Source organism: Boleophthalmus pectinirostris, unplaced genomic scaffold (genome assembly GCF_026225935.1).
Source record: "Boleophthalmus pectinirostris isolate CB_2022bp ecotype Guang Dong unplaced genomic scaffold, ASM2622593v1 HiC_scaffold_9, whole genome shotgun sequence".
NCBI lineage: Eukaryota > Metazoa > Chordata > Actinopteri > Gobiiformes > Gobiidae > Boleophthalmus > Boleophthalmus pectinirostris.
The window spans coordinates 26,480,973-26,506,411 of NW_026571541.1; the positions used below are offsets into that span (position 1 = coordinate 26,480,973).

At 39.6% G+C, this 25,439-nt stretch overlaps 1 protein-coding gene across 1 annotated transcript in view; it reads right to left on the reverse strand.

Moving 5' to 3' along the window:
* Positions 1-19,884: 19,884 nt before the first annotated feature.
* The window catches only part of LOC129407292 (uncharacterized), a 43,601-nt gene continuing 38,046 nt past the window's right edge, over positions 19,885-25,439 (reverse strand). Inside the window, exons 10-12 of the mRNA XM_055147983.1 lie at positions 24,683-24,790; positions 23,223-23,301; positions 19,885-20,010 (exon numbers count right to left, since the gene is read on the reverse strand). Coding sequence (XP_055003958.1) covers positions 19,932-20,010; positions 23,223-23,301; positions 24,683-24,790 — 266 coding nt within the window. The 3' untranslated portion in view covers positions 19,885-19,931. The remainder of the gene's footprint in view (positions 20,011-23,222; positions 23,302-24,682; positions 24,791-25,439) is intronic.

The following is a 25,439-nucleotide window of genomic DNA, read 5'->3' on the forward strand; positions in this document are numbered from 1 at the left end:
ACATGTTTGAGTAACTATTTATTATTAGTTTGTATACATCTCCAAAGCTCAAAATGTAGTGTTCCACCTTGTGATGTCATGTAGTGGTAGTTTTCAAGTTAACAGCTCCTTTTACCTTTAGTTCAGTAGAGATTGGCAATTCCAGGGTTGAAATTGAAAATGATTCTAGTGAAAGGTGTATGGAGATTAAAAACACAGTGGAGCACTTCCTGTATTACCACATGACATCACAAGGTGGAACAGAGTGTTTTCTGTTTGAGAGAACTCAGCCTAAATATGCAGAGTTTGTGTGTTAAACATGTATGAATGATACAAAACACAACTCCAGGTATGTTTTTGATGAGGAAACATTAGGACATAGACCAGAAAATAGCGTAATATGGGCCCTTTAAAGGTTGTATAGAGGATTTTCCAAGGAACGAGAAATCCAGCGACTGTTTGTCCTTTTTCAAATGTTGCGCATGCGTGAAACCACCCCCCCTCCCCTACAGCTCCTACGTAGAAATGCCTCCTCCCGCCTCCTCTTTACGCCAGAAACAGGTTTGTTTACAGCCGGTGCTGCACATGACTTGTAAACAACTAACTACAGTGTTGGTTAGGCAAGACGGAGAAGTGAGGAGCGGGGGGAGCGGGTGTGCGGACATTTCGTTCGCTGACGAGAAGTGAGGAGCAGGGAGAAGAGCGGAGCAGGGAGAGAGGAGAGGAGAGAGGAGAGGGGAGCGGTGCGCGGAGATTCCGTGCCCGGAGAAGTGAGGAGCAGGGGGAAGAGCGGATCGGGCAGCGGGGACAGGAGCAGGAAAGGGGAGCAGAGAAGGTTGCGTGGAGATTCCGTGCGAATGAACTAGCTACAACACGCAGCAGCAAGCGGACTCTTTCTTTGCCTTGAAAATTACGTTTTCAGACATAGGATATCGCTTTCGTGTCCTGAAAAACGTTTGACTAGCTCTTGGAAATAAAGTACGTTTTCATAATAAGCAGAAGTGACCTGTCCAGGAGTAATTTGGCGACCAGTGCGTCAGTCTTTAGACCCTGCGTCTGCTTCAGTCGCGCCATCGCTGGAATGAATCTTCAAGAATCACTTTAGTTTGGTTTCGCTGCTTTTCCCCTTGTCTTCTTCTTTCAGCGACCTCAAAAACTGACTTTCTTTTGCGGCTAACTGCTCCTGGATTTTTGTCTGCCATTGCAACAAACTTTGTGCGAACTGCGAGGAAGATATAGGTCAAAAAAAGCCGCTAAGAACTGTTGCGTTGGTGGAGTAAACAGCGTCTGTGCGTCTGTGGACTGCGTGACAGGCGTACGTAAACCACGTACCGGCGGCGCGCAGGCAAATCAGTTACGCTAGAAACGTAGGGAGTTTGATTGACAGCCTGTCAGCTAACAGATAACGAGGCAGTGTCGTTATCTATTGGCAAATGTTTAGCCCCACCACGTCCAGAGTTGATGAATTTTTATTCTCTTTTTTTTGGTCATCATAATTACAATTACAATTACTATAATGCTATCATTGACAACTTGAAACAAAAAAAATCCTCCATACAACCTTTAATGTGTCTTTCTATAAATACATTGTTGTTTAGTACTTTTTAATAAGCATATATAATTGTTTTTGCATAATTGTAGTCTTGTTAGTGAGGTTTGGGTCAGATATATTGAGATATATAAGAGTTTCGAGACCTTTTGTCACACCCCCTTTTTAGTCAACTAAACAATCATCAGGACAGGTCTTTATGTTATTGGGTTCTTTTGTCACACCATGAGTTTGTTTTCATTCCTGACAGTTTCGACTGCTCACTAGTGATCTTCCTCAGAGTGGTCACGTGATGTTACTGTGACATTTCCGGAATACGGAAACATGCCCACAAGACTATAAACCGGGACGAAGGGGCTTTTTTACTCTCACACACCAGGGATATCCTGAGAAAGTAGGACTGCAGATGGCGCTGTCGTCCTGCCTCCACCGATAAGAAGACAGCGCCAAAACCTGTATAAATCAGCTGAGTGGACACGTCTCACCACTAGTGAGCAGTCGAAACTGTCAGGTATGAAAACAAACTTTTGGTCTGAAAAAAGAACCTAATAACATAAATTATCGGAAGACCAAATGAACCTCATTGGACTAGGACAGGTCTTAAGTCGACCCAGAATTTCTTCAGTCGACTACAGGCCAAGATACAAGCCCAGATATTTGTGTGTATCTCTCTCACCATTACTCATTGCATGTTGATGTAGTTTGGTGTGTGTAATGGGTCTGTGAGAGTACATAAAAAGCAAAAGACTAATTAACTGACTTTTGGACAATGTGAAAGCTGTGTGTTCTTCTCTGCAGAATAATTAGCGCACAATGATCTGTTTGGATTTAACACAAACTCTTCCAATTCAACACCTCACTCTCCCAAAGGGCATCTTCACCAAATCAACATAAAAAAAGTCAGTTATTTTTGGAGGGCTCTGTGTTTATTGTCATAAAAACCTTAAAAAATAAAATAAATAATTCATTAATTTTCAGTGGTCCAAAGTTATTCCTCATATACCTTATGCAATCCGAGCATCCAAACTATTCACCACGATGAGTTTATAAGCGCTTTTCACAACTTTCAGAGACCAGTGTGGAGCTTTTGTGGTGGTAAACATGACAAGAACTGCCATGCTAACGTGCATTTCCTGATTGTCGGGCAATAAAATTCTTTCTAATCAGAAGCAGACAGCACACAGCAGACTTATTTTGACCTCAAGACCTGCTAATACAATATAAATCTGTACTAAGGCAGGACAAATATTGCTCAAATACATGTAAAACAAATAAGGTACAAGGCGTTTAACTACTATAAGAAGCTCCCACAGTGAAGTTTTGCCATTATAGGGGTCAGCTGTATGTGGTATGGTTAGTGTGAGGAGCTAAATCAGCACAAATATCTTTAATTAGCATGAAAGACTACAGCCACACAGACAAACAAACATCCCATTAATCACCGCATAGGCGCTTCCATACTGTATGCGAAATGCAGTGTGGGCAAGGACAAAGAAATGGAGCAAAATGAGACGGTCAAACACTCGTCACATAACGTCGAGTACACAATAATACAAAGGAGAAAAAATTATACACTTTTAAACCAGTATTCAAAGTTAAAAGGTGCATTGTGTAACTTTTCAGGTGGCATTAAACCTTTCTATCTTCATGGAGCCCAAAGCAGACCAAGTTACAGGTCAGATCTGTGGAGAGGCAACCACGCACACAGTCAATTTTCTTTTTTTTTCCTTTTTTTTGAGCAATAAAAACACCTGTAATTGAATAAATGTAAGGTAGAGCTGTTTAATGTCATACTGTGGAACATTCCAGAGCAGAGCAATGACATATATCTATAGAAACAAGAAGGTGACGGACTGCTAACCGAAAAGTTGCATAGTACAGCTTTAACTGAGTGTGTAAGTAGGGATTTGTGTGTATTACAAAAGTATATAATAACAACAAATGGGCCGATGCTCAAGAAAAGCTCACGACTCAGAGTTTGGCACCGACAGACTTCTGCAATTAGACAAGTGTGGAGATTTAGAAAAGCCTCACATATGGCCTCAAGGCAACATGTGTTATGAAGTAATAAATATTTTAAATAACAACAGACAACAACAAAAGTGCACAGATGCAGCCGATGTCGTCAACGTTTCCTGGGGGGGTGATGCTAACTGTAGGCACTGCTCAGTCTGACGCTCTGTTAAATTTTAATGAGTTTTAATTGAATACGATCTGACGAGAAAGAGCCGGACAGGTGAGCTGATTGGAGCTCAAGTTTCTCACACATAAAACTACAGTCACAAGCGTTTATAGTTAGCATTAGCCAACAGTTTTTCAGTCAGTCACTTTTAGTCACCTTTTTGTTGAACATTAAACAGACAACTAAAAAACATATCCCACTGTGTTTGCTAATGTGTGCACTGTACCACCAAACTACTGAACACGCTGTCATAGACACACACCAGTGATTTATCCCAGTTTTACACAAGAAATGTCCCAGGTGTCCCTATTTTGGACCAATCTGATCCCTGCCAACAGTAAAGAGGCATAAATTGTCATTTGTTTAGGTAAAATACAAAAAAGCTGCTTAAAAAACAACCAAAACACAATGGAAATGTGACTATACTGAGTCACATGTTCGTCATGAATGGGCCAAGTGCAGAGCAGTTTTTCTTAATTATGCACTTGTTTCATAATTTTATAATACAACCACCACAAACCGGAAGTGTCCCAGTTTTTGATTTTGAAAATGTGGTCACCCTGAACATGCTGAAGCCCCATCCCCCAGCATGATGTCACTGCAAAGTCTAGTTTGCTTTTGCTGCTTCCAAACCCAGAGCTACTGCGAACAAATTGAAATGATTATTCAAAACATAAATTAATTTCAGGAATGGAGAACTTGAATCTGTGTAGCCGGGCTGGGAGTGCACAATAAGTGTTACATGCCCCACAGGCTGCCACATTGTGCGTCTCAAGAGCTGTTAGCTAATGCTAATACAATTAGCTGCATGAGGAAATGGTTTGCAAAAAGCCATCGTAAACTTGGCCTTGCACAGTCTGTATTTTTCCTCCACACTCATCAACCCTGCGGCACAAACTTGCTCATTTACAAAACTTTCCTTCTTTCATCCACTCACCTCTTGCATTGGTACATTTGAAACAGTGCTGGCCGTGAGCAGATATTTGTCTAATTGAAGTAAATCTCATTGCGCGTGCCCGCTCCTCCGCCGCCCGACGCCGCGCTCTAATGGGACCGGAACAAGGGCCAGCTAACGAGCTACGCTAACAGGTGCTTCTCATTACACAGCGCCGGCGCCGACATCTCCCCGTGTTCTTCATTAGCGCGGGATCGTGGACATTCTCACTGATTGGCTGTCCGTAACATCTATACGGAGAAAACAAGCGCGCCGAGGTGAGGCTCCCTTTGGCCCCGTGCTCTTCCAGGCCACAACGCGGCTTTTCATCTACGCTACAGCCGAGTTTTGTATTTTCTCTGATTTGTGCTGGTTGTCTTTCATTTTTCAAGTGTGAATATTGTGTTTGTATAAAGATTCTAGCCGTGGGTCTACTGGAATTGATCAAACAAGGTGAGAAAATGTGCATTATTTATTTCAAGATGTAGAAATGCTCACTGAAGCTCATGTCAAAATATTGTTACTCTTTTTAGACGATAAATTGCAATTAATTTTCTTAAAAGTAATAATTTCTTCTAAAGGCAGAACATAGTAACCTGCAAACAGACATATTTTGAATGACCTTTGTACATCTCACAACTCATCACAAATCTAAAATAGTTTGAAGCACTTAAATATGTTCTGAACTTGATTTCATTGTAGTGTTGGGCAGTTCAGCTACTCAATATGAATTCCTATACCGTGATGCCAATAAAAAAAACACATTTTCTTAAGACAATAGCATGTATTTTTCAATGTTAAATATTAAATAATACTTCATTTTATTTATACTACATAGCTTTATATAGGCCTACTGTATTTTTGGACTATAAGTCGCAGCAGTCAAAATGTGTAATGAAGAAGAAAAAAACATATATAAGTCGCACCGAACTATAAGTTACACTTTTTCGGGGAAATTAATTTTATAAAATCAGAGACCAGGAACTGACATTTCATCTTGAAAGGCAAGTTATAGTAATAACAATAGAACAGATGACAACAGGCTGTTAATGTCACATATGAGCAATTATTCAGATAACTATAGAACAGAACAAGTTTACCACTCTCCATCTCACTGCAGATCACTAAATCCATTGAATCCTTCATCCTCGGTGTCACTTTTGAGCAACTCCACGACCTCCAGAGCTAAACAGAGCATCATTTCCTCTTCTGTGTAGCTGTCGTCAGACTCAGCATCAGTTCCAGTTAGAATTATTCTGACCTTTCTGAATCCCGACAGGATGGTTTTAGTTGCCACTGAAGTCCAGTGTTATGCCCTTTTTGTTTGAGGAGATTTGTTTGATAATATTCTCCGTGAGTGCTTATTTTTTACCTGAGTTACAAACCTCCTCAAACAAAAAGGGCACAACATCCAAGCTTTATCAATCCATCCGGTGATGTCCAGGAAAGCTGCATGGCGCCCCCTCTCGGTTGTCACAAGTTTCTCACTCACTCCAATCTTTATTTCCGCTTCTCAATTACCGTTTAAGGCTGCATATTTCGCTACTTGCAGCTTGTAATCTGCAAAGTATGATTTTCTTTTTGCGGGCATGGTGCAATCGACAGACATGATACCAAACAGGACAGCGGCTCTTTTTGCAGGAGACATGAGCAGTAGAGAGCAGAGAGGCTGTCAGTTTAAAAATTTTAATATATAAATCACACCAGAGTATAAGCCACAGGACCACCCAAACCATGAAAAAAAGTGCGACTTATAGCCCAAAAAATACAGTATGTGTAATCCCTCAGTCGTCCAGGTAGGTTCCATAGTTGTCCATGGACGTATACTAGTCTACTGTACCTGCTCTTATACTTGTTTTGATACAGCTCATTTTAAAGTGATTCAGGAAAGGTTCATGTCTGTCCCATGAATGTGACTTCTTTTGATACTTGCTCAAATGAGTATCTAGATTTGAAACTAGTTTTATTATTAACGACTAGTATCAGATTTTTTAAAATTCTTTTGACAACTCTACACTGTACTACTTTCCCTATAGACTCGATCGATTTTTCAGAACAACCAGGCTCAAAGATTATAAAGAGAATCCACAGCTCTCACTCCTGAACCCTCGGTGTTCTGTGGCTTCAGTCCGTGTGCAGACTTCATGCTGAGACCATACATTTTACATCTGGCCTTTAGCTGCCCTAATTACCTCTGTGAACCATCCATCACTTTGGGGGACACTCTTATAGTCCCTTAGTGTCCCAAACCTGTCACCTGACCCACCTGCTCACACCCCCGCCCTCCCCCACGGAGACATCTCGCTGCACACGATCATCCCTGCTCCACTGCGCACTCGCCCGGACACTACCGAAGCCCACATAGGACAAAAAAACACTATCAATTACTGTGATGTATTGATTTGTTAGAGAGCAGAGCGTGTACTGTGGTGTAATGGTGAGCTGGGGTGAAAGAGGACATGGCACTATGTGTAGAAAGAAATTATTATATGGAAAATTGATTGTGGATTTTTTATTTATTTTTTTCCTTTGGCAAAAATCCAGATGGGACACTTGATACTTCGCTGCTGATGTCGTCAATCTACATTGGGGTGTGATGCTAACTGTAGGCATGCTCTGTCTGGGGCTTTGTTTCACTTTAATCTAACCAGAAATAACATTAAATAACATGAGAGCTTGCTAACAGTTTTTCCACTTTGTCACTCTCAAAATGTAACACCTAAACATGATCATTACCACGTTTACATGAGAGCTTTAATTCCAAATAAAAATAATTAAATAAAAACATTTCAAAATTAAAACTCGGTGAGCTCTAATTTTGAGTGAAGACCCCAAGAAAATAATGAAAGATGAATCAGTAGCGCCACCTCAAAAATCTCTTATGAATGGAAACCTTATTTTAAATTGTTACCACCACTAGAGCTCTCTAAATAAATAAATAAATAAATAAAATTCTTAAATAGCTTGTGCAATATTTCAGTGTGATGCGTCATCATATTATATACAAAATACATTACCGTTGGTGTTAAACTACCAGTATTTCCTCTGCCTTTTCTCCTAAATTATACATGATAATTTCAGTTTACCATTTCTATTACCTACACATCTGTGGAACATGAACGTCAATGTAGGGTTTAATCAAAACTTGTTATTAAATGTAGTTTGAATAATTTGTTTAAGTATTGTGCAATGCTGATTCACACAGTTCATCCAGAAAGCTCAAATCCTCCAAGTTTGTGGAACAGGAAGTTCATAAATGAGCTTAAATACCTCTTTAGCCCCTCCCCTGGGCAACCCAATCATCACACCAGGGTTTTAAGGTTTTACTAAACAAAATACATGGATCAGTAATATTTTTAACATTAACACATTAATAAACACTCCTCCATATAGCCATTACTTCACTAATAAACACAGAACAAATCACCAAGTATTACACAAATGCACTGCAGTGGTTTAGTCCATTATAAATGTCCCAGAGTGCAACAGCACCTCTGACCATTTTTCACGGCATGACTACTGCTTGATTTTGTGTCTTGGTGCTTTTGCTGATTTACATTAGACGATTGGTTCTCAAACTGGAGGTCGAGGCCCTAGTGGAGTTTGCAAAATGATTTCAGATGATATGGAGAATTTAAAATGAATCCAACAGTCTCAAGTCCAAATGCAGTGATAACTATAGATTCTCTTTCTTTTATTTATCTTATCCTTATTTGAAATCATCCAAATGATTCTAGTGAAGGTGTATGGATTTTAAAAACACAGTGGACACTTCCTCTATTACCACATGACATGACAAGGCCTTCTGGTTGAGAGAAGAGCTTAAATATGCACAATTTGATGTAGGAAACGAGATTATTACAGATCAGAAAATAGCATAATATGGACCCTTTAATGGAAAATCTAAATCCATCAATATGACGAAAAATTGTGTAATGTTTTTATCCTATTCTCCACCCCCAACCCAACTGGAACCTTCTACTATTTCAAAAATAATCTTCAACCTAATGTAGAAAAAGGTCTGTCTTTTTTATACTGCCACATTGTACAAGGTCAAATTTGAACTGTGTGAAGAATACTGTACAGAAGCCAATATCTAATGACTAAATGCATGACAACAGAAGTCGAGGTTTATACAAAACCACAGGACCCACTACTATTTCATTACCATGGCGCTCGGAGGTAGCCAGGCTGGCGTCACCTAGTGCCTCCACTCAATTTAATTTCTCTCCAGGGACTAGGTCAGGAATCGGAATACACTAGACAGTTTGCAAGAACCCCAGAAGCTGTAGACCGCAGACCGGCCAATCAGAGAAGACTCAAGCGCCTGTCTGGGTCCCTTTTGTGGTACAGCACAACAGTAAACAAAGCGCCAAGATGGATGTAGACGAAGACATACATTCTGTGTTGGCAACGATTCCCGAGATCGAGGATTTAAAGCCGGATTTAAAGAGAATGTTTGTTGAGGGGAAAGACGTTATTGCCCTTCTTCCTACGGGATTTGGTGCATTACATACGTCACAACCAAATAGCAGCAACTAAAGTACCCGCTTACCGTCGAGCGAACAAATCCAAATGCTGCGAGGTCAGACAGATTCCATGAAGTGAAAACAGTAGATGAATCAGGCTTGCTTTGGAGGTGCTTTGGTGAGTGAAACCTGACACCTTTGCTTGGAAAACTGGAAAAACAAGTGTGAATGTGTTGGCAATAATCTTAAATATACTGATCTTAAGTGTGTTTTAGTAAAATATAAAAGTCGAACCTGTCATAGGCACTTTAACATAGTTTTTTGTCATATATTTGAACCCTTTTGACTCTATAGAGCAGCAGAGTGGTGAGCGGGTGGTGGTTATTGCTTGCAATCTTTAAACGTTAAGCGCAGAACTATAATAACTGAACTTCAAATTTACTTTAAGACATATCATTGCACCATCTAGAGCTATTGAGGAGACGAGGTTCGTTTAAAGGCAGAGGTGAGCAGATTTCCTTCGATAGCTTAGATAGCATTTCTGTCCATTCGCCTCCCCTCGTCTTTGATGTGTACCCATTCACCTGTCAGGCCTGCGTCTCCTCCTCTCCTCTGATCTGCCTCGCTTCATATCCCTCTCTCCTCCCCTCGATTAAAACTTTCTGGGTTAGACTCTTGTGCAGGATGTACTGTGCTTCCATCTCCAAACTGCAAAGTCATTTAAAAATAGACACATTTAACCGTGAACAATGTACAAACAGCTTTGAGGATGTGTTTAAAAATGTGATAAAAGGTTAGTTTCTTCTGACATGGGAATGAAATTTCTGAGTGCATATTAAAGGCCCTGGAAAGTTGACTCTTTTGTGAACTTTAAGCCATAATAGTGTTGTTACCTCATCAAAAACATGCTCTGTTCCACCTTGCGATGTCATGTGGTAATACAGGAAGTGCTCCACTGTGTTTTCAAATTCCATACAATACGTCACTAGAATAATTTGGATAATTTCAGCCCTTGGAAATGCCAATCTCTACTGAATAAAAGGCTGTTAACTTGAAAACTAGTGCTTCGAGAAACAGAGCATTTTGAGCTTTGGCGATGTAGACAGACTAATAATGCAGTATTACTCAAAAATGTGTGAATGGAACAAAGCACAACTCCAGGTATGTTTTTAATGAGTAACAGCATTATAACACTGCTTAAAACTCACAGGAGTCAGTTTCACATAATATACTAATAGTACCTGTAAGTTAGAGGATGTAAAATCAGACAATGAGACAAAAAAATGTCAAAGATTTCAAAGGCACCAATATTACAAAAAACATCTGAAGGTGTGGTGGAAATTTTAGTACTGGGTGTTGTTCTTTCCGTTGTCCAAGTAAGCCACACTGAAAAAAAAGCCACACTATTCTGTGTCTAATCTTTTCTCTCACAGGAAGGCTCTTGGTACCTTTGGGTTTGCCATTTACTTTTATGCCATTTACTTTCCATTTACTTTCCATTTTTTACTGTAAATGCTGCACTGTTACTTTTATTGTACATAATAATTTATAAGTCTATTTTTTTTATTTTTTTAATGCCTTTATCTATTATCTGTTTTATTGCATGTTACATTTTTTCCCTGCTGTTCTTGAATTGTGCATTGCAACACTGGAATTTCCTCACTGTGGGACTAATAAAGGCATATCTTATCTTATCTTATCTTACATGTCTGCTGTTTATTTCACATGTTAAGTGTTTGATCATTGTCACTTGTAATCAGATGCTAATGTAAAGGTATTACATTTCAGAGCTAAGAAAGGCAAATGGCCAGCCAGACTGACCTAAACTCAAACTGTTTTCAGAAAGTATTTAAGTGTTGTTACCCCACTGCTCTGGGCTGACTGCTGGCAGACACTCTGTCCGTCAGTAGTGAGACCGTTGGTTTATTACATTTGCATCGGTAACAAACATAACAGACAGGCGTCTTGAATGTTTTGGTGTTATTTTACAGATAATTTCCACGACAAAGGAAAGGTGTAAGAAGCGCAAATGTTTGATTCATTATAGATTGTTTCCATGAAGCTTTTTGTCACTTTTAGAGAGTGATGAACCTCGGGGTGGAGAATATTGCAAAAAGCTTGTATGACTTTTTCAGGAGTCTTATCGTGTATCTTTAAGGTCCTATATTATGCAAAATAGACTCTTGTGAGCTGTAAACCATGCTATAATGTTACCTCCTCAAAAACATACTCGGAGTTGTGTTTTGTTTCATTCGTAACCCTTTTGTCACTTGTAGACTTACTCACAGATGGAAGAGTACTGTATTACAAAACTTTCAATCAATTAAGAGTACTGCATCAGATGTATCAGAGAACTAAAGTACAGTTTATTCCAAAAGTTACTCGAGTAAATATAACAGAGTAAAGGTAACTACCCCGCCTCTGATATAGCAGTACCAGCACTCCCCTCGGCTACTATAATAACAGCACCACCCACATACCAACACGGGCTCCTACAGCAGAATGTGTAGCATGACTGAAACTAGCACATGTAAAAATGTCCTTGTGGATTCCAGTAAAGTAAATGAACCTGGCATACATCTGTGACGCGCTGTCTCAAAGCTACAGCACCTTTTTTGTGAGAATCTATGGCATGCTGGCCTCATACATGCACACTCCACATACCCCATCATTATTTCCTATGCTATTCACAGACTGCGGATAACAAGGTAGACACGTCCTGCTGTAGCTGTGAGGTTGTTTAATGTCGTTTTTTTTTCCTATTTCCTGTTTAATGAGGGAGCATCGAAGCAACAGACAACATGGGATGTGATTAGGTGACACAATACACACCTGACCTTATGAGAGGGAAGATGGAGAGAAGTCATTCATACGAGAGACACTTGTAAAGGAGATTCAAGGTAAAAGAAGAGGTATAAAAAGAACAAAAGTACAAGCGTAACTGTTGTGTCCTTTGAGGTAAAGGGTAGCAAGTATGGGCATAGTTGTTGCTCAAAAAGTTCTTAAAGCTGGCATTCTCGGATAGAAAGAATAATGTACTCTGGAATGAAAGTCTCAAATCCACTGAGGTTCATCCACTACTTTGTTGGATGATGGAAACTGTAAAAGCCATGACGTTTTGTTTAACAGATCTTATGCAAAATGTACTTTTGTGACATTTTAATCATGTTTTTTTCAATAATGGCTGGCTGTACACTACCGGTCTTTTTAGTTTTAGAACACCCTAATTTTTCAAGTTATTTATTGCAATTCAAGTCATGCAAGTCCAATGAAGAGCTTGAAATTGTACAAAGGTAAGTAAAAAGTGCCCAGCACAGTCTCCACTTAAACCCCATCGAGCTGGTTTTAGGATGAACTGGACAGAAGAGTGAAAACCAAGCAACCTACAAGTGCCACACATTTATGAGAACTTCTGCAACAGACTTGGGAAGAACTTTATGAAGAATATTTGTTTTCTATTGTAGAAAGAATGTAAATGTCATGAGTGTGTTCAGCTGTTATATCTGCCAAAGGTGGACATTTTCATAAATCAAAAGTTTAGAATATGTTTTGGTCAACAGTAAATGGTAAAAAACTGGAAAAAGTGAGGTGTTCTGAAACATTTTCTTGAATCTTCCAGAGTGTGGCATTAAACTTGTCTATCTCCATGGAGACAAGTAGACTCAAAGGTTAAGTAAAACAGGTTAAGTAAAACAAAAGATATTTGTAGAGATCTGAGTCCTACCATCATAAAAATGTCTAATAATGCATGTTATTTTTAGCAATTGTAATAGTATAAATTCAAGATTGACACGTTAATAGAACATTCCACACCCTCTGCCATAATGCAAAGAAAACATCCATTCCCAATATCCATCATCCACCAATGTAATTGCCTGAGATCCAGAAAATCAATACCACCCCAAGGAGACAGGCAGAGGGAGTATCTTTAAAGGTACTAGTTTGAAATTGCAAAATAACATAACTAGGGATGTAACAATAACTGAAATAATGTGATATTGATCATCAAAGTTCTCACAATAACATTGTGGACCATCACAATAAATTGAATTACAAGTGTCTTTGCTTAAATTAAGAGTTATGGTGCAGTAATAGCTAAAAAAAGACAGAGGGAACTACATCAACCATGATCTTTTACTGCATTTCAGTGCAGACTACAAGAAGAAATAACAGGTCTAAGCAGTCTTCTTTCGTTGGATTAAGTCTTGTCAAGACATTTTAAGAGGAAAATGTAACCATATTCACAGTTTTGTTAGACTCCACAAAATATTGCAATAAATATCGTACCGTAAGATGTATATCGTGAAAATATCATAGAGAGAGATTTGGATATTGTTACATCCCTAATCGTGAACCTCCCCAACATATTGTGAGCTTTCCCACGATATCGCAATAAATATCGTAGGGTGAGGTTCATACCGTGACGATATCATATCGTGAGACTTGGATATTGTTACACCCCTAAACATAACTTGTTATGTAAACCTACATTTCCAGCAGTTTATAGCTTTTTATAATGGCTTCTCTGCTCACTGTGCCAGTCAGTGCAAAAAAAAATGTTTTACCATGGGACATACAACATGAAAATGCCAATGCTACGGGATCATCTTACAGGGAGAGGAGAGTGACAGTAATCACAGCACCCATGCCACCCAATTACCTTCGACTGAAAATGAACATATCAGTCAGACTTGATGTTGGACTGGCATAAGATCCAAAGCATTGGATTTGCACTGTCCTCTGTCTTTGCAGTAATTGTGTTGTCATTTATCCTTGTGACAGACTGAATAAATCGAGCTTTCCATGGACTTGACTAAAAGTTGTTCATTTGTGCGGTGAATCGATGCAGCCACTGTCCCTCATGGCCCCGCTGCTCCTCACTTCTGAGACATGATAAACAAGGAAGTCCTTTCTGGGCCTTCTGGGTACCAGCAATCAAGTGAGTTTTCATCAAAGAGCAAGTAGACAGCCAGCCACAGGCGCTACAAAATACTCGAGTCGAGACAACTGTTGCAATTTTAGGAAGCTACTGTCTCCCAGACTGAATAATAGAGAGTCAAAGAACACTCCGGAAAAATGACTCTAACCATGGGCTGTTGGAACGACAGGAGCCAATGTTTTTTAGTGATAACAAAAAGTGGTAATTACCGTTTGTGGTACAAAAGCAGAACTAAGGAAATAGTTTGTCCGTGTGCAAAAAGCCCTGCTGCGGAACATTACACCATATAATTACAATAAGATACAAGCATTTATTTCATTATGGGTTATTTTATTGCAAAAATGCCTTTAGAAACTTGTGTTCTCATGGTCTGTGCTTATTCAGGAATATTGGAGAGGGGATTAAACACGTCTGTGGGGTATAAACTGTTAACGCACAACATATATACATCACCATGTCATTTTTTATTGTTCTGAAAATGCTATATTTGCCGAAAAAAATGTATTAACATGTTTAATACATTTCAGTCACTGCCCCTTCCAATTAGCCTGACTCTTCAGCTGGTTTCACTTTGTGAAAACCATTTGAACTCACAGCATTAGGATTCGTTCACTCAAATGGTAGATGAGTATTTTTTTGTTTATTTAACCATTTACTGCTATTTGGTTTTGATGTATGTAATGCACTACATTCCGTAGGAAGCAGGACAATAACATCTTTGCCCTTGATAAAATTCACTAAACATTCTCTTTGTTCCGGCCTTAAATCCTCGATGTCGGGAATCGTTGCCAACACAGAATGTTTGGCTTCATCTACATCCATCTCTGTTTACATCCGCTTTGTTTACTGTTGTTGTACCACAAAAGGGACCCAGACAAGCGCTTGAGTTTGACGTCATGGCTTCACAGCTCTTCGCTGATTGGCCGGTGCGCAGTCTACAACTTCCGGGGTTCTTGCAAACCATCTACTGTATTCCAATTCCTGACCTAGAGAAATGAAATTGAGCAGAGGCACAAGATGGCACCAGCCTGACTACTGTCAAATGCCATTACATTACAAATCTGCATTTCGCTAATGAAACTACTGCACATTGCATCAGGTTTGTGAAGTTGTAGTGTAATTCTTTTGTAAAATTATGGAAAATTGCTGTGCAGGAGCCTGGATGACGTAAGCTTGCCGGCTGAGCTTTGGATACAATCATACTTCTAAAGGATACAAGAAGGGCTTCGAAGTAGATTGCTAGATTACACAAACATGTATTGGATTACGTTTTTGAACAATTTTATAACACGGTAGAAAGCTCCAAGGACTCTGACCCAATCAAGTAATGTCATTTAGGTTAACACTTAACATTTTTCAAAGACTTCTAAATGTTAACAAGTATTTTGATGATCAGTTCTTATTTCTTCTCCTCAATTATCTATACTGTACTCATGCACATTGTTGTTTTAGACTTTTTTTAAAGGCCCTATACCTCTTGTGTCATAAAGTGTCATATAGAGTGATAATCAGGAAGTGCACGTTAAATGCTAGTTTCTGGAGGCTTTACCGTTATGACAAAACTCTACACTGGTCTCTCTCAGTTGTAGAAAAATCCTGTGAATAATTAGAATGCTCTGAAGGCATACGGTAATTCAGGAATAACTTCGGACCGCTGCAGACCCTTTCAAATGAACGTTTTAAGATGTTAAAAATCAGGTACAGCGCCTTTAAACCCTGCCCAGTTTGCTGTGTGTCAGATTTATGTCTTAGGTGTTTTCATCTTCTAAACACTCAAAGGACACAATAGCACAGACCTACCACTTTCTCTCTCTGCGTTTGAGTCTGTGCGATGCTCACTCTCCCGCTCTCGTTCTTCTCTTCACCATCCATCATTCTTGAGGTGATTGCTGTAGGATTACGGGGCTTTTGCTGTCCGCTCTGCCTGCGATTAATGTCGGCAAAAATAAAGTAGCTTATATACCACTGCAGAGCCTGGAGTGGACCTGTCTGCACCAACACAACTACAAATATGGACAAAGGAATTCAGAAACGAGGCAAAGACTTTCAAAGGTAAAGGTCTATAATATAACAACTAGTACGATCATATTTACCTGGCCAGTCACAACCGCACGCTTTGATAAAACTTTACAAAGACGGGTGGATCTGGAGCTGTATCCTGTCTCCCTGATTTCAGAGAGCGTGACTGACGGGCGGATTAACCAAGAGACGCATGCTCTGTTCACATCAAAAACAAACATGGCTGCTTACACATGAAAAAGAAGAAGAAAAAAAAAACATAAAGGACTCAGAAACAGCATGGATTTTCTCAGAATCAACGACTGAAGCACCAGTTAAATCTCAGGTAAAAGAAATGATATATATGGTTCTGAATGTTACAAAGATTTTCAAGGAGATGTCGTCCACATTTGAGCTGTAAAAGGGACAGGTTTGTTCGGCAAGTACCACATCGTAATTTTGCAGAGAAATAGAAAAATAACATAGTGCACCTCTGTTAATCTAATACAAAAGATGAGTAACAACAGAAAAGATAAGATTTCATCACACTTTTACACAGCGTTTCTTTCTCACAATAATTCTAACAGAATAATTTCACATTGTAACATTTACATATTTCTATAGAGATGTCCTTGCGCTGCCCAGACCCCAGCGACATCGCTTCTCCACAGATCTGACTTGTAATTTGTCCCCATTGGAATATTCCTGGTAAAACATGGAGACAGGAAGGTGGTGAATCCTGCACAATAAAGGCCTTGTTTACATGTACACGGGTATTTTTAAAAACTGAGAGGTTTCCCTTTGTTTGTACCCATCTTTTACATGCAAATGGTGAATTTGCCTCTAAAAATTAATCTTTCTAAAAACTCCGGCTAGAGTGGAGATTCTGGAAAACTACAGTTTGGCATTTGCGTGAGTTAAAAGGAGCTGACGTGTCAAAAGAGCGATCGGTGTTTACCTTTTGGCATTATGATGATCATGGAGCATTCAAAGCAGCAGTCGCATTTCTTCTGGTGCAGACACTTTTCATGTGTTTGTATTTGCACACACAGCTGATGAATCATATCGATGACCAGAGACAAATGAGGCTCGGAGCTCAGCAATTTTGTGACTTCTTTATCAGATCTGTGGAGAGGCGAGCCAACTCAGTAATGCACGTTTTTCAAGGTGTTTTTGAGCAATAATAACAGCTGTAATGAAATAAATGCTACATGTTTGAATCTAATCCAGGTGTCGCCCAGAGTCTTGGCGTAGTTATGATGGTGCTCGATGGCGTATTTATGGGGGTTGATGTAAACGAAAACTTTTTTGAAAACGATGCTATTTGTGCACAATGTTATTTTGGAAAACAGAGGGAAGGAAATATTTGCTTCTCAACATACTCGGTTATGTGTAAATGTAGCCTAAGCATAACAAAGTGCAAAAAACACATAAAAAACTAACTCTATGGAGATGGATACGTTAAATTCCAGACTGTGTTGAACAAGCAGGTACAGTTTACCTTAATATTCTAATTACATTTTTTCCAACTTTTACATTTACAGACAGCTCCACATTTTACAAATCATATTAAATTCCCCACAAAAACATCTTAACATGCACCAACTCTAGTACAATTTTGCAGCAGGCCCGTAGTCCAGCTGTTCGTCCTTGTTCCCTTGTTCGGTGGAGATAAAGTAGAGTCTGTGGTGGACTGCGGGCTCAGCTAAGGATAGCAGCGGTCGTGATAGATTATAACAGGCCCTGGGAAGTCATGCAAACTAGCAGGATCTGAAAAGCGTGTAAGACCGCAAAGCCAACAAGCCACTTCTAGTTGCTGGGTTTATCTTGCACCACTGTCCCCACACACACAAACACACACGAGCAAGCATAGCAATAGCGGTCGCAGACAGTCTTTGGCTCTGTTCCCTATCCCCTGCCTTACAAACATAATTTATCACCTGCAGGGTCTACTGAGTGTGTGAATGTGTGTGCACAAAAGCTCTGGCCTGATCCACTCCCACTGTAACCCTATTAAGATACAGCTTGATGAAAAAAAGGCTTGGCTGAGAAATACTAAGTCCGACTCCAAATAAAGTTGGACTCAGGGTGCAGTAAAAGTACATTAAAAGAGAAGGGAAAAGTTAACACTCCAATTATGAAAATAAAAATGTATAGAGGAACTGAGGAATGACTAAGGAATTTGGCTCTTAAAGTAACCCTTAAAATGAACTTTAAAATGAAAGTATTATGCAAAATCAACTTTTTTTGGAGCTTTCTCTTATGTTATAACGTTCCCTCATCAAAAACTGCACTGAAGAGGTATTTTTATTATTATTATTAATAAGTGGTATGGGTCTTGGGTAGAAATACATCAATTTACACAAAGGCAGACTGACTGAGAAAACTTTTATTCACAACATAACATTTCTATTACATGTTCTTCCTTCCTTGCCTCCTTTGTGAAACTGCTGACATGGACTGCTACAAGTACCTTGGTAACAGCTGCTGTCGAGAATTCATTGTAGACTTAGATTCAGACTTAGACAAAGTTTATTGGAAATGACTTGTAAATTGTAGTTGCAGTTACATGTTGTGTTCATCTTGATCATGAACCAACTTGTATCCATGGATTTTTGAAGACCTTAGGCCCATACCTAACACCCTGCCAAAAATCTAAATCTTTTCCAGAAGTGCACGATTTTCATGAATTTCCCCCTGGGTACAAGTGAAATAATAGATTTGCCTCGGGTGTTTTGTGGAGTGGATAAGACTGTTTTTAGTGGCAGGATAACTATGACCATTGACATGCACTAGCCTCGCATCAGCGACCTCTGCAAATACAAGAACTGGATGGAATATTTTTAAAAAGTGTCTCCACACGTCTCCAACACTCTGACTCACTAGGAAATGAGGTCCTATGTCCAGAATTTCGAACTGTCTCTTTAACACTTAGTAATTGTTAATAATTAATACACCCTAGAGCCTCTTTGAAAAGAAGTGAATTGAGACAAAACCAGATCTAAGCATGACTTCATAAACAGGACAATAACAGAATGCAACATGGTCTAAGTGAGCCTCAAAACAGAATTTAAACACTTTTTTTTTTTCTTGTCACTTTTTACCTAACCAAACTGAAGTCTAAAAACATCTGTATTTTAAAATCAAATCCCAGTGTAATGGCAGTGTAAAATGTCCTCATGTCACAAGAATGTGCAATTAATCCAATTACTTGATTAATCACAATTAGTACATTTAAGGTTAACAACATGGAGAAAGAACAATGATTTAAAACTTTGAAGTGCATGTACAAGAAGCTGCTGTGGGTTGGAGCTTTATGAATACATTCTTAATAGCCTATTTCATCTGTTCTCCTCATGGTGAGCCTGATGCACTGCACTTGCTCTGTACCCTCTCTGTGCGAATAATTGCCTGAATAATCATTTCATCTTATGATTTAAAAAAAAAAAGTTATTATCTTTTTGAACACAACCCATTATGTTACAGACTGTATTCTCCTTTAACAACGTGCCAGCGTGTTGTATAATGGGCTGTTTCCATGGAAGCTGAAGTGACTCTGTACTGTATGTGTGCGGTGCGGTGTGCTGCACAAAGGAACAGGATCAGGAGATACAAGGCAAACCCCTGCTGAGAACTCAAACCTGGCTCAGCGCTCATCTCCCTGCCTCGGCTTCCTGCTCAGACTTGCAGCGTCAGTCATTCCGGACAAACCGCCTTTAACAAGCCTACAGCAAAGTACAACATGGAGACACACGGAGACACAGGGAGAACATGCACCATACTGTTATTTAATACATGCGCAAGGCTTTTTGTTTTACCACATAAATATAGAGTGTGGGTTTAAAAACAGGATCAGGATTGAAGTTTACATCAAACGTATTTCAAGGTAGTAACAGTACGCTGCGACGGTCATTCTGCAAAGCCTCCTCTTCATCCTCCTCTTCTTTGCTCATTCTTCTGCTAAAAAGGGGAAAGACAGAAAATAAGGATACAGCATTCAGATAAAGTGAAAGTACTAGCTGATTGTGTAAACATTAAAACAGGGAAATATTTTAGATTAACCCCAAAAGAACTACCTATCCTTGTGGAGTAGCTTTAACCTCACGCTAACACCGGACTGATATGTGTGGCTTGGGCTGTCATGATAACCGCAAAAATGAATCACCGTGGTGCATGTTGGGCCCACCGCGATCACCACACGTGACCAACGTGACCTGAGCCAGAGACCTGCACGGGTCCATTTTTAGACACCCGCACCTGCCCGGACCCGTTAACATTCCACTCGTTACCGCCCGTGCCCGTGATAACCCAGGACTCACTCAGGACTAACCCAGGACTCACTCAGGACTAACCCAGGACTAACCCAGGACTAACCCAGGATTAAGGTACGCCTGCGCAGGCCGTCTGGTGACTGCAGGCAGAGTGTAGAGCTCCATGCCACACAGAGGTAAGTGCAGCCGTCGCCCGATCGTGCTTTGCAGACACCCTGCTCCGCGTGCTCAGGGTTTTCTCTCTCTTAAGTCCATGGGTACCTGACCAGGACTCTGACCCAAGCTGCCACAGTGGGAGCTGGAGAGATGCAGCGGCACTTGTTCCAAAGCCAAATGTTACTTCTCCCAGGCTACACACGCTATATCCATGCGACAACAAAGGTACATGTGCATCTGCGCAACAAGCACATCATCGGAGAGAGTTTTCAGAGCCTCTGGTAATATTGTAACTCCGGGAGTTTGGGGGTGGGGGAGGGGTTGCGGTATCATCGCATACGGAGGTGTTGAGCTGCTATACCGCACCACAGGAGAAATTCCCTAACTGCGACAGCTTTATGCGTGGCACTGAACTGAATTCTACTAGGGATGTAATGATATTCAAATCTCTGGGTATGATATTATCACGATATGCATCTCACAGTACAATCTCACAGTATGATATTTTGGAGAGGTTGATATAATTGAAGACAGGACACTTTTTTGCTTTCAAAATACCCTGACAAGATTATGATGCGAATTATTTCCATCATAATCCCAAGAATTCAAGTAAAAACATATTTCTTCATGCTGTCTGCGCTGAAATGAATCATGGGATATGTAGTTCCCGATGTTTATTCAGTATTACTACTATAAAACCATGCATTTAAGCAAAGGATTTTGTAATTCCATATATTGTCACAGTATCTGTCATCTGTCATCATACAATAATGTGACCCTAAGCTAAAGCTCCTGCTCTTTCTGATTTAAAATTTGACAACTTTGGATTTCGGAGGTTGTGTCTAATCTTTCTGACATAAACCAGGTATCAGACGTGAACAGGGGCAGAAAAATGTGTATGTTTTTATAACCTGGACCTATGTCAACAAAACTCATGCATATTTAATGAAGGTCAGGAGCCATTCTGTTTGCCCTCTGTGTTATCCGCGGTAATCCGGCGGTTACACGGTCTACACTGTATGTGCCATGCTCTGCTGTGGGCCCGTAGCCACACATTACCCACACATTACCCACAGAGGAAGAAGGACGCTCGGCTGCCCTCTCCTGCTCCTGCACATACATTAAGCAGCACATTAGGAGCCTGTAGCAGCCGCGCTGTCAAAGCTGAAGTCGTTGTGTGGCTAACGATCCAATACAAGGCGCATATATCCAGCAGAGACGCACTGACGGGGCACAAAAAGGATTACCCCCCTATGGGACCACAGCGAGGGTATGGGAGCGCGGGGAGCACAGAGTGTAATAGATAACACGTCCATTATGGTGAGAATGGGGAATCTAACACACATTTAGATTTGTTCCAGTGGAGGATCATGCTACACTGCAAAAAATAAATGTCTGCATCAGTTACAGTGACTTGAATTCTGAGTGTTTCCAGGTCCTATGGTGTTGCTGGATAGCCAGGCTGGTGCCACCGAGTGCCTCCGCTCAATTTCATTTCTCTCCAACAACTAGGTCAGGAATTGGAATACACTAGACGGCTTGCAAGAACCGAGTTCGGGCACCAGCCAATCAGCAAAGAGCCATACATTCTATGTTGGCAACAATTCCCGAGATCTAGGATTTAAAGCCGGAACAAAGAGAATGTTGATGGTGAATTTTATCAAGTGGAAAGACGTTATTGCCCTTCTTCTTACAGGATTTGGGAAAAGCTTAATATACCAGTGAGCCCTTTTAGCGGCGCATTACATACGTCACGACCAAATATCAGCGATTGGTTAAATAAAAAAAGTACCCGCCTACCGTCGAGCGAACGAATTCTAATGCTGCGAGGTCAGACAGTTTCTACGAAGTGAAACCAGCTGATGAATTAGGCTAGTAGTTGGATACTTGACATAAATATTAAATGATTATTATCAGGAAAAATAAACATATTTTAATTAGTAAAATATTCATTTTTGTCGATATTACTCACCCCTACTGGATACTAAATACATTTTTATCCCTAAAACTGAATGAATGTGGCTTGTGAATGAGAGAGCGGAGATGGTACAGATTGGCAGCCTCACTTTTGGCAGTCGTATTTTATCACCACCAGGTGTGGAATGAATGAATAAAGCTAAGTATGAATGTCCAAACAGAGTTATATAAGTCCACTGTATTATTAATAAACACTGATTACAATAGAACATTGCATTGTGGAGCAGAAGTATTTGTAAGTAAATTTGTAAGGTTCTGCAGTAAACATCATGCATTAATCTGCTGTTTCAGAATACTTGTGTAATGTAGTGCAAAAATGTTGGTTTTCTTTTTTTCTTAACTTTTTTTTAACAAAAAGTCTGTTTTGAATAACATGAATCACTGTAGTTAACTGTAAGAATAAACAGGAACCATATGAGTATCTGCTTACCATAATTAAATTCAAGATAAAAACTTGAATCCTACAATATTTGTTTTTAAGTATTTCTGAGTAGTTTCAAGGTTTACTTTTCATCCTTTCTGAGAAAAAATGATTTGCTAGTGTAATGAGAAAAACATTCTACTTCACAGGCAGATCATTTTGTTTGAAATAATAAAAAATAAGTTGTCAAACCATCCATATCCATCCTATAAATCTGATAACCCACTCACAATGAGAGAGACAGATTTTCATGTTATGCAGTACAATCATGTACAGGTTTAAAATGACCCTCAGGGAAAGTGCATCGTGTGTTTGGCTTCAGCAGAGTGCTTTCATATCTCACCCACCGAGTGTACAGGCTATTCCCTCCAGGATTCTCCGCTCTGCTGTTACTGGGAGCAACAGTGAAGACCTCTGACCCGCTCTCTGAGGCGAACATAAACAATGGTAAACACAATTAAACAAAGGCTACTGTTTGTGTAATTCATTAACTCTCATCAAGCAGCAACCTTAAGAGACTAACGCAATGGAATGAATCAAACAGGAATAATGTTACAGAGCTGTCAATAAAGAGAATAAAGGCACATCATTTTTTTTATTACAATATTTTTACATTAATAATTAAGAAGCTTTGTACAAACTGGATCATTGTAATCTTGAGAACACTAAATTATAACATAAAACAAGTCAAATCAAGATAATTTTTGTAATGAAGAATAAATTAGCATTAGAACTGTTATCCATAAAAGCTGCTTTAAATCAGACTCTTACACAGTTCCTTTGTAAGTTGATTTTGCATTATTCGTCATAATAATGAAAATGAAAAGTGAACATTTAGTTATTTACATACATGTATTTCCTATGGTCATGCTTTGATGCCTTCAACTTTAATTCTGACTATAATTGCTGTTTTAATGTAGTAATAGTAAAAAAAAAAAAAAGTACACAAAACATATGAATAACATTTTATTATGAAACTTTTCCCATATGTACATAGCACTGTACGTGTTCCTTTTAATCTGATCTCTTTGAGTGAAAAGGAATACATTTCATTCGAGCTTGGATCTTGTATTTATTCATATTTCTAACGCTTGTTGAATTAATTCTTTAGATTTTTTTTTATAGCAATAAACTGGCAAAAAAACCTAACAAACATAACTGGAGAACTTTAAAAGAAATTGCAGTTTTCTAGCACCATACTTTTACTTATTTTTATTGAGGTAACTCATCATAGTTGAGTAAAGGTTTTGGCTAGTCTTCCCACAGTGAGTTTGTTTACACCTTACCTTCTGTTATGATTCTGTTTTTCACTTTTTTATAGTTTCATTAAAATCTGTCTTTTAAATCTTCCGGTATTAATTCATATTTCTAACGATTATTTAAAGGTGCATTATGTAACTTTTCTGGTGGAAGGTCCGTGAAATGAAATTATGCTCCGTGGAAATGTCTGAAATGTTCCACAGTATGGCATTGAACAGCTACTTTTTTTTATATGTTATGGAATTACAGGTGATTTTATACCTCAGAAACCTACCTAGAAAAACAGGTATTCTGACTGGGAACGGGGTCGCCTGTCCACAGATCTGACCTGTAACTCGGTCTGGTTTGGTCTCCATGAAGACAGAAGATAGGTTTAATGCCATACGGTGAAACATTCCAGACAAAGCAATAACATCTTCATGGAGAAAAGCATTTGACAGACCCTCCACCAGAAAAGTGACACCTTTAATTCATACCTTTACAGTTTTTTTAATAGCAAAAAACAATTACGAAATATAATAATGGACCAAATGCACATTGCCTTTACCCTTGACCAGCATTCTCAGCTCCCTCTCCAGTCTGGACAGAGTCTGCGCCGTCGCGTCTGCCTCCAGGTCGGGGTCCTCACATCCAGTCTGGTCTACTCCGCTCATCTCTACACACACAGACACACAAAAAACAACTTCAGTGACGCAACTTTCAACACGCGGATTCTACAACAAAGGCCCGTATTCCGAACGGCATCACATAAAAAGCCAGCTGAGGATAGTCGCAGGAACAGAGGGAGACGAGGGCGGGCGGAGAACGGATCACAACAGCTAGCGGAATGAGTGCTGTCTAGTCCTCGAGTCACATCAAATTGAATCAGATTGAACATCCATCCCCACCTGCTCACTGTAAATTACATCCAGGCCCCCATTGAGAAGCTAGGAGGTAGTATATGTGTGTGTATGTGTATGTGTGTGTCTACTGCAGACTAACGGGTTTCATCTCCAGTGTTAAGTTTTTCACTCGTTGTGTCCTTCATTGTCCTTTGCCTCTGTTAACCTCACCACCGCTCATCCCTCTGTCCTTCTATCTCTCTTAAACTGGTACAAAAGCATGCAAAAATTTGGTGAACCTGCTAGAGATGACTTGCACGCAGTTGTATTTGCTCAAGTACATTAAATATTTGGGGAACATTTAAAGAAACTGTAGTTTTCAAGCACCGTATTTACTCCTCCTTGAGTCATATCTGTCATATATCTGTGTCTTTTATTTATTTTATTTATTTATTGCTATCCAGCGATTTTGCTTTTTTTATT